General features: G+C 40.5%; 1 protein-coding gene across 3 annotated transcripts in view; it reads right to left on the reverse strand.

The window, feature by feature from the left end:
* The window catches only part of col15a1b (collagen, type XV, alpha 1b), a 32,847-nt gene extending 25,804 nt beyond the window's left edge, over window positions 1-7,043 (reverse strand). For 2 of the 3 annotated variants that reach the window (XM_079451618.1, XM_079451619.1), the window contains exons 1-2: window positions 6,730-6,930; window positions 6,592-6,662 (exon numbers count right to left, since the gene is read on the reverse strand). In XM_079451618.1, the coding sequence (XP_079307744.1) occupies window positions 6,592-6,662; window positions 6,730-6,761 (103 nt within the window). In that variant the 5' untranslated portion in view covers window positions 6,762-6,930. Of the gene's footprint in view, window positions 1-6,591; window positions 6,663-6,729 lie in introns of all 3 variants that reach the window. The other variant, XM_079451620.1, reaches the window with a different exon arrangement.
* Between the last annotated feature and the right edge of the window lie 3,897 nt (window positions 7,044-10,940).

Here is a 10,940-nt window from a genome sequence, read left to right on the forward strand (position 1 = left end):
TGCACTCCACAAGCATGGAAATGAGGGCACATGAGTACTGAGCCAAAATCATCAGCCAAGTGTCCACAGATCACTGATCAGAACACATCAATACTCTTACAAAGACAAGCCTGTTCTTATTTTCGAGTGTGTAAGAGTCTGTTTGTCAAAGCAGAAGTACACAAAAACTGAAATATTCAAACATCGAACACGTCCAAACTATTCACTTGTAACTGATGGAGAAACTGCCCCTCTGCCACCAGTAAACATATCCTGCATCATTTACCAGCCTGATGTATATAAATTCCTTTTCACCACAGTAAGTCTCAAACATCCATCTGAAGGTTAAGCACGAGAAACAATATTCCCCCTCCGTTACCTCAGCACTGCCCACTTAAACATCCAGTAATTGGTTTATTGTCAAAAGCCATCAGCTGTGCAATACTGTGAACTTCTAGTCTATAGAACGGTTTCAATTAGAAGTCGCGGCCTTCATGCGAATGCATTATGTGTAATAGAGCAATTAGACAGTACTGTCCTCCAAATGCCAGTTCTTCAATTAAGAGCTATAAACAGAATTAAGTGCTAGACATAATTATTTTCCTTACAATTCTGTTGCTTGTGAAAAGCCAGAATTATTACAGGGAAAACATATTTTGTCTGCTCTCAACCTCACAAGGCACATATTGTGACACTGGGGCACAGCAGTTTGCAATTATGAAACACTACATTGACATTTTGAGAACACAAGATCTTCTAATTCTGTAAAATTCTGTTGATTGAATATTAAATTATCTAATGATTTACTTAGAATTATTATTATTTTTGACGTATTCAAATGTTTGCATCTCATTAAATATAGGGAATTTTGATCATTGTTATTCGGAAATAATTCATAAAACTTAAAAAAAAAAGATTATGCAAGCATTTTGTAAGGATTAGCGTTTTAGTTTTAAATTTCATTAGGTTTTTATATTAGTTAGCATTGACAAAAATAACCTGGAAATAGTCTGTTGTGCTGTATCCGGTGTAGACGCGGTGTTAAGGTACACAATAGGTCCTTAGGGCTGTAGCCAAAAAGGTACATCATTTTATCAGTGGAGGTAAAAAAAAGGAAAACTCTGTCATCATTTACTCACCATCATGTCATTTCAATCACAAAACACAAAAGATGACAATTCTGAAAAACGCTGTTAGCCAAAAAAACACAGTACCCATTTTTACCCATCCTATTGCACCGACACAACATCAGTTCAAAGGGTAACTGCCTCTGTTTGGTTACCAAACATTCTTCAAAATATCTTCTTTTGTTTTCTGCTTTTTTTGGGGGTGAACTATCCCTTTATAAATACCACCCGAGTGACAGCAATTGTACTTCAAAAAGTGTAGCTTTACTTTGAGTGTTCAAGTTTATGAAGCCATGCGCAGAACAGAATGAGCCGAATGTGCTCCTTCGGCTCTCCCTAGTGGTCAGTAACAGAACGTGCAGTTTAAGACCTGCTAATTCATTCAGGCCGAGCCTCTAAAACCACACAAGAAAATGTGTCATATATTTGTAAAAACAAATGAAGACAAACAGCTCTTTAAAGGATGTGATCCTTGCACCGGGTTTGGCAGCAGTTTGTAAGTGCATCGTGATTTGTGTCCACTAATGGATTATTGAGGGATTATCATCAGAGCAAGCGAAAGAACAGAAACTGACAGAAGCCGGGCTTCACTTATCAATTAGCAAAATGAATGAGGCTTTGAGGGTGAACCAAAATAGTGCTTAGCCACATTCAATCAAAATCACACTCCAAAGGCTTTTCAGTCTGGTTTTGCCGTGACACGGCTGCATACCTGATTTCAGAGCCTGTTTTTTGGCCTCTTGTCTGACTAATTGTTCCCATTCTTTACCTTCCGTCATTTAAGAGCAGCATCCATCTAATAGGGTCCAGCAATTATTTCTGCATCATTTCTAATAATTATAAGACATATACAACTGTGGAGGATACACAATATACACTGTTATGTAGACTGTTAAATGCCAAAATAACAGTGAATATTGACTAAAATATCAAGGTATTAAGAAAAGGACATTTGTGAGTGCAACACTTGGTACCATGATGCAGTGGATGACCTCACACAACGTTTTTGAACCAATCAGGTTGCGTTTGTAGTTGGGTGGGAGGAGCTAGTCGGCCTACTACACAGTGTCCTACTGTTCATCATCACTCTGACTCAGGTCATTATAACATTTCAGAGATCTGCCCTTCATATACACCTAGAAGAGCAGAGAGTGAGCTCGAACTCAATGCTGCTTCTGTGTAAAATGTGTTTTCATTTCAGAATCTGACCCCACCCCATCTTTACATGCTGCAGATATTTAAGTAAACTTTTTCAACTTGTTGAGAGTGGTTAATGTTTGGTTTAATGTATGTTTACAGTGCCAGTCAGTCTATTCCTCTTATATTTTACTGCTGAATTTCCCTAATTTTTTTACTACCATTAGTAAACTTTTTAGAAATTTCTTTTTTGTTCATCCGTTTTTCCAATATAATAAGATACAGCCTTACAGCCAAGTTCCCAACAAAAAGATACATCAAATCTATAAAGAAATAAAAATTTGTTGACCCTAAATGTAATAATATACCCTCATGTTGTTCCAAAAGTGTAACTTTCTTCCTTCTATTGAACACAAAGGGTGAATTGAGAAATATCCTGGCCACTAAAGTGAACAAGCATGGGGGCAGCCAAGCTCCAAAATTACAAAAAGGGGTCCAAACAACTCATGCGCTATATTCCTTTTAAGTACTTGAATTTGATCTGTTCCTAACACAGGCCTTTGCACGGCTCAAAATGATTACAGTATATAAAAACTTTTGTATTTTACCAAACAGTTTTGTTAAAACGAATTCATACTCTGATCCCAGAACCAACGTTGCACATTTTTCCTATTTACTATTATGTGCAAGAACTTAAGTAATTTCTACCAGGGAATATATTTCCTAAATCGGATGACAGCTTGCTCTTGTGAGTACCGGTGAGGTTGCAGCTACACATGTTTGTTCGTGAGTTGAGGAAATCGACCCTTATTGTAATATAGAGCACCTGAGGGTGGGTAATAAGCCTGACTGCTGGGCAGAGAATCATAGGAATGTCTAGGACAGGCGTCCCCCCAATACTTTGTTCAACCTCATTCACTCAATCACCCACCTGGAGGTCACAGCTGACTGACAACAGCAAAGGAGACTCCTTTAAAAAAAGTGTACAATGAATTAAGAATGGACAAAGAATCCATAGAAAGAGGCAGGGTTATAGGTTAGGGTTGGGGTTTTGGGGTCAGCAGCTATTATTGAAAAATAATATTAAAGAAATTCCTGTTTTTGCAGTTTAGTAATTGATTAGATTATTATTGATTAAATAAATTACAACATATACATCAAGATGTCTTCTGTCTTTGTATTCTTCTTGACATTTTTGCTCTGTGGGAACTCTTTAATGTAATGTTTTCCATTCTTTTAAAAAACACGGATTTAAACCCCACAACGCAGCATGTAATACATAAAGTAATGGTTTTCTATTAAAGAAAAAGTTACAGGATTGAAACGATATGAGTAAATTAAATTAAATAATTTTTGGGTGAACTATCCCTTAAAGGCTCAAGAAGCATAGAATTACCCTTCAACAAGACACTTTTGATTTGCCTGCCTTTATAAACAGGATGATTACAGGATACAGTAAATAAAAGATGAAGATATATATATATATATATATATATATACCACCACATCAGAAATAAGCTTAAGCTTTAGTTATTGAATGAAAACAAATGAATGATGAAAAGGTCTGCTAATCAACAAATCAAAAATGTAATGTCAAATAAAAATGTCAGTGGAAATCGGCTGTCCATTCAGTTCATTCTCAACTCAATCTAACCAATCTGGGCAGAGGGTGGGTTTACCGAGGTGGTGTGCACGGGGGTGAAGCATTTTTTCCATGTTGTAAATTTTCTAATGTATAACAGAACACTGTAAGGGCTAAATGGCTGTATTGTATGTTAGATGGAAACTTGTTGTGAATCAGTGATGTCACTTTGGGTAATTGTGCATGTTCAGTTTTTTACATTAATGTCCCATAACACGGCCTAGGAAACAGCATGGACAACAACAATGCTCACAAATATGTGTTATATTGCAAATAAACAATGATACAAATAGGGTTACATTTACAGTATCATGTAGATTATTTTACGGTAAAATCTGGCTATAAATTATACTATTTAGATAAATGCATCAATTTTGAGGCCAGGCACTATCACAACAGGAAAGAGCTCTACACCGGACATGACAAAAGAGAATAGAAGCCATAAGAATGTACATTTCAACAAATTTTAGGTTATTTAATTGAAATAAAAATAAACTGAATAAAATAAACATAAATAAATTGTCATTCTGCACCTGAATCTGATCTGCATTCTTACAGCAAGTGACCACAATACGAATGGCTTCATATCCACTGACAAATTACAATAATTACTATCCATAATAACTATAATGCATGCACCACCACCAAAAACAAACATCTTTCCAGACATGACATATACAGTGGTGAAAAATGGCTAACCATTAATTATGCCAACAAATTTCAACCAGCCACTGTAATATAAATGAGCATCTTCACACAACACGAGATGCTTAAGATGCAAGACAAAGTGCAAATTAATCAAACTGGCAGCAAAAGTCCTCGCATAATCCCTCACTGTTGGCCTATGGACCTGTCAGCAGGCCACAAGTTATAGAAAGCTGTTCATATGTACAACACAGTATATTAAACATATAAAATATATCAAATTCAAATATCTGTAAACATAAGATATGAATGAATTGCGTGCAAATTATTTACTACATTGACCATGAGGGATAAAACAAGCATTTCTCTCCCTTTTTTTGTTTCTTACTGTTCATTCACAAGAGACTGATATGTGCTTGCATTTCTGGTTGCTCCAATTCTCTGAGGACAATATCAGCCCTATTATCAAATGAATATATTCTCTTTTTACACTGTAAATGTTCATCGATTTTTGTGTAAACCACAGTGTAAAAGCCACATATTGTCACATTGTATAATGTTTACCCTTTGTTTTACTGAGTTGCAGACTTTTTTGGCCTTAAAACATTTCTGTATGATCTACAATATAGCACAGATGCCAAAAAAACAAATCTGGAGAAATGTCTGATTTCAAATCACATGAACATGTCTTTGCTAAATTGGGCTATTCGTCTGCAAGGCATGTCTCTATCATAAGATCATACTGTCATTAAAATTTGAAAACTTTGTTTTAGCTGCCGAGTTTATTACTTAACATGAGGATTTTCGAAATAGGAGATATAAGAGTAATTTCGGGTCAGTGGAGAGCTGGTGAAGTTTTGTGGTTTGGATGGTTGCCTCTAGAAGACAGAGGGCCGATAAACTAACCTGCATGAAGAGGATATGAGGGATTTACTTGATTCTGACAGTTTATCCCATAATTTGGCCACTTCAGATGTCTGAGCACAGTATCGTGTTGAAATATGTAGGCCAGGATTCCATTCCAAACTTTGGACAGTGCTGGAAACATACCCAATTTATAAATAAAGGAGGCCACCTGCCTCTACAGAACCGTATTCATCTGTTAACGCCACAAGACAAGACATGGTTTACATTCCACCTAATTCAGCATCACCACAGACAGCCCAATCACACCTGATGTCAACCAGAAACGTACACGTTTTTTAGGGCTGTCAAACGATTCATCCTGATAAATCACTTCTGTGTACTGTGCAGATTGATTTTGTATTTGTAAAACATACACATGCACATATTAAATATAATAAACATTGATATATAATTTAAATAATTGCTAAATAGAAACAAACGTAAAAATAAAGTGTAAATATTTCCTAAATGCACATATACATATATGTATGTGTATGTGTATGTTTTTGCGTCTATAAACATATGCACAGTACACAGACATATTAAGTAATCACAAACTTTTATTCGGGATGCAATTAAGCGTTTGACAGCCCTAACATCTCTACTAAAACAAAAAATTAAATGATTTTTGTGAATCGGCTAAACAAATTTACATTTTTGCTGTAATAAAATGACCATGTTGAACAATTTTCCCTAAAAAGACTTGAAATCACATGCACGTCTCTACACTGAATAAAGCTATTCATCTGCAAGACCTTTAGAGAAACATCTGATTAAAGATCTACAAAGTCTCTATCATAAGATCTAAATAGGCTAAATATGGCTTATTCAATATGATGCAATAAACTCAAGATCTGCATCAGATCTAAAAGTGTATTAATCATTCCTTAATGTCATGTCAATCATGTATGACCTATGATGAACACCTCAATCATCATGCACTAGATCTGCTTGCAAAGGTTCCAACATGAATGTCCTACAGGTGTCAGATTTTGATCTAATATTTTGTCAATTCATTCATGTAGACTGTTCGAAACAAAATGTAAATTCTTTCCACGCGTCCCAGTGGTCTAAAGTATAACACTGTTACAACGAAAGCAATGATTGAATAAACGTAATAAAGTGTTTTCTCTTTATATAAAATTAAGAACTTACCTTCCATCACATGAAGAGCAGATGAGAGATAACTCAAGGTGAGATGTGAACCAACAAGCCAAAAAAGGACACTAAATGAACACAATCATGTTAATTTCCAGCACAATACAATATATGAATGAAATGAAATTGACTTACCCAAGTTTCATTTTCATCACAAATCCCAACATTTGTTTTAGTATAAAACATGCATTTCCACACTGGCAGAGTGCTGTGACGCGTGCTTTCTCTCCACCCAGACTTCTCTCCTCCAAACGGACTCTCTTAGACTCTCACTTTCGGCTGACTGAAGTAGCACACAGAACAAAGACTGCCTCAGTCTCAGCACTATACAGCACTGCTGAAATCTGACCCTGAAAAATCTCTGAGAAGCGACGCTCTCCACTCTTTCAAATCCGTTTTAGTGCAGTGACCCCATAAACAGCTTGACTGTTCAATCTCTCAACAAATATATCTTTTTTAATCACTCTTGGCTGTGAGTTACAACATCCACCGTCCTGTCCAAACCCGTTCTTCATGATGCAAAGTCTATTTGATACGAAACAATAATATACATGTTTGTGTTTTAAAAGATAACAGATCAGGCCTACTTTATTCATGAATTTGTTTTGGATTAGATGATGAAATTACTAAATGTTGAATTGAAAATGTTTATTAAGAAAAGCAAAACTGCTATGAAATGTCACAATAATTATGATATTTGATAATGTAATAATCTTTTGTAATAATCATAGGTATTCATACATATTTAGACAATGTTAAGCTGCAGGATGTTAATGAAGAAACATATTTTTTGCCTTCGCACGTTTTGAAGCTACAGTTGTTTTCTACACACAGAAACTAACAGATATTGTTAACTATTTGGGTATTCCTATCACTGCACTTAAGCGAACCTTAATTCCAGTATCAACTGTACAGGCGAAATGAAGGATTTGAACCATACGGAGCAAACCCAGAGAGACCTGCACAAAGGACTGAAGATAACATCCGTGCAGGACCACCTGGGAGGCAAGAGCCTTGTTATACTTTCACCAGGGGGTTTTCAAACCCCTGCTGCCCCCCAGAGGCTTGCAAAGACGCCTTAAGGCACTCATACCTCTACCTGAAACAATGCATGAAATCAGTAGCACAGATCCGGTGGTAGACATCACATCTCTGTTCTTTGGTCCTGAACAAAAGATCTTGCTCTACAAGAGCGTTGCTTGTTCTTAACCAAAGACTTCTTCCTGTTCTCCTCTGAGGAGTCCTGATCTCCATCCATTTAAAAGATTAGATTTCAGTCTAGATGATAACCCATTTTGTTAAGGCGATTAATTATTGGGTGACTCTTGTCAACATGTAATTAACTGGTTAATTCATGATAATGGTTTTGTGGGAAAGCCTTTGAAGTGATGGAGAAAGATACCCAACATGTCACGGCATTTAATGGAGAACAAATAAGTAGACCATATTTTAGGATTGTGTGGTTGAATTTTTGCCAGACGTTGCAGATAATCAAAAGACCACCATGCATATTTGATGCAAAGGAAATTAATAGTTGTAAAGGGGTAATAAATAATGTCAGTAGCCAAACAGATCTCATCCCCCATTGACTCCCATAGTATTTATTTTCCCTACTATGGCAGTCAATGGGGGATGAGATCTGTTTGGATACTGACATTCTTTCAAATATCTTTCTTTGTGTTTAGCAGAACAAATAAATGTATAGAGGTTTGAAACAATCTGAGGGTGTGTAAATGATGACAGAATTTTCATTTTTGGGTGAACTGTCCCTTTAAGCACTTTGGCAACAACTTCATGTTGACAAGGATAAATGTTGGCCAACCTCACCGATGGGGTTAAGGACAGAGATGGCAAATTTAGACGGGGTTACTCATACTGAGAACGAAATCTCAAAGACCAGTCAATCCCTGAATTTATTGCAGTGGTGTCATTAATATGTATATAAACAAGCACAAGTTTTCCCAGCATTTGACTCGGTGTGTCAGATCAGACCATCAAAGATTGTTGAAACTTGTTTGATGTTGTTTAAATGTCCACATCTTCAAAGCCAGTGCCATTATCTCTGATCTGGTGGGAGACGACTTTCTTTCTTATTCTCATAACTCAAGTTTTTATCAACCGAGTTCTGTTGAAAACCAACAAAGACGAATCTTAAACATTAAGAGTACGTGTTTTACAATATATCTTTTAACTTCACTAGGCTTATTGTTTTGTGTCACGAAATGGTGTGGACAGAACCCAGATGCAGGCAGACGAAGGTTTAACAAAAAACTTTATTAAATAAAACACCCGCAATGGGGAAAAACAAGAACAAAAACACACTAGAAAACAAACACTAGAAACAAAACACTTCACAAAACCGAAACAGGAAACAGGGTAGTCCAACAAGACGAGAAACAGGGGATACTACCGTGAGCGTTGATACAAACACCAACATCAGACAAAAGATAAAGACAATGCACCAACACTGAACAGAGAGAAAACTGAGACCATATAAAGGGAGACACTAACGAGGAGTGATTACATGGGGAGAGTGGTGACAGCTGATGGGAATGAAACCCTAACGAGGTGAATTACAAAACAGACGATGGGAATGAAACCCTAATGAAATTACAGGACATAGGAGGGTGGGGCTGAGAGACATAACAGGAAGACACGTGGCATCACGTAACAACATAAAGCCACATGTCTCCACACATAACACAACAGAAACCCGAAAGACGTGGCAATGTCATGACTCTGCCCAGGGAGCTTGAAAGCTCGAGACAGGAAGGACAGAGTCCTAACATTACCCCCGCCCCCAGAAACGCCCCATGGCGTCTCAAGGGAGAAACTTCAGCGGGCCAAAACACCAAAGCACAAAGACAAACACCACAAGCACAACACAGAACAAACTAAGGGGAACATAAGGGAGGCTATGAAGGGGTTCGGGTGGGTCAACAAAAACAACAAACATGGGAGGGGGGGTGGGGGAATGGGAGGCCAAACCTTGGGGACACCAGAAAAGGGTGGGACAGGTTGAGGAGACTTGAAACAACCGGACGAGACCGGCGGGGACTTGAAACAACCGGACGAGACCGGCGGGGACTTGAAACAACCGGACGAGACCGGCGGGGACTTGAAACAACCGGACGAGACCGGCGGGGACTTGAAACAACCGGACGAGACCGGCGGGGACTTGAAACAACCGGACGAGACCGGCGGGGACTTGAAACAACCGGACGAGACCGGCGGGGACTTGAAACAACCGGACGAGACCGGCGGGGACTTGAAACAACCGGACGAGACCGGCGGGGACTTGAAACAACCGGACGAGACCGGCGGGGACTTGAAACAACCGGACGAGACCGGCGGGGACTTGAAAAGGCTAGGGAGAGGTGTGTGTCCAAGGGGGAAAAAAGTTTGAGGTGATGCCGGCCGGAGAACTGGCTGAGGCACCGGCTGGATGTCCGCCTGCGGAAGGACAGGTCTGGATGCCTGCGGATGGGCAGGTCTGGACGCCTGCGGAAGGGCAGGTCCTGATGCCTGCGGATGGGCAGGTCTGGACGCCTGCGGATGGGCAGGTCTGGACGCCTGCGGAAGGGCAGGTCCTGATGCCTGCGGAAGGGCAGGTCCTGATGCCTGCGGAAGGGCAGGTCCTGATGCCTGCGGAAGGGCAGGTCCGGCCGCCTGCGGAAGGGCAGGTCCGGCCGCCTGCGGAAAGGCAGGTCCTGACGCCTGCGGAAAGGCAGGTCCTGACGCCTGCGGAAAGGCAGGTCCTGACGCCTGCGGAAAGGCAGGTCCTGACGCCTGCGGAAAGGCAGGTCCTGACGCCTGCTGAGAGGCAGGTCCTGACGCCTGCTGAGAGGCAGGTCCTGACGCCTGCTGAGAGGCAGGTCCTGACGCCTGCTGAGAGGCAGGTCCTGACGCCTGCTGAGAGGCAGGTCCTGACGCCTGCTGAGAGGCAGGTCCTGACGCCTGCTGAGAGGCAGGTCCTGACGCCTGCTGAGAGGCAGGTCCTGACGCCTGCTGAGAGGCAGGTCCTGACGCCTGCTGAGAGGCAGGTCCTGACGTCTGCTGAGAGGCAGGTCCTGACGCCTGCGGAAAGGCAGGTCCTGACGCCTGCGGAAAGGCAGGTCCTGACGCCTGCGGAGAGGCAGGTCCTGACGCCTGCGGAGAGGCAGGTCCTGACGCCTGCGGAGAGGCAGGTCTGGACGCCTGCTGGATCGCTGGCTGTGAACCCGGCTGGAGAACCGGCAGGAGCGCCGGCTGGGCTGGGTTATGTGCCCCCCTCCGTTGCCTCTTCCTCTTCTGCCGAGCCAATCTCCTGGTAGTCGGCTGGAGGAAGGAGGTGAAGGACGGGGCTG

Source organism: Barbatula barbatula (assembly GCF_947034865.1).
Source record: "Barbatula barbatula genome assembly, chromosome: 3".
Classification (NCBI taxonomy): domain Eukaryota; kingdom Metazoa; phylum Chordata; class Actinopteri; order Cypriniformes; family Nemacheilidae; genus Barbatula; species Barbatula barbatula.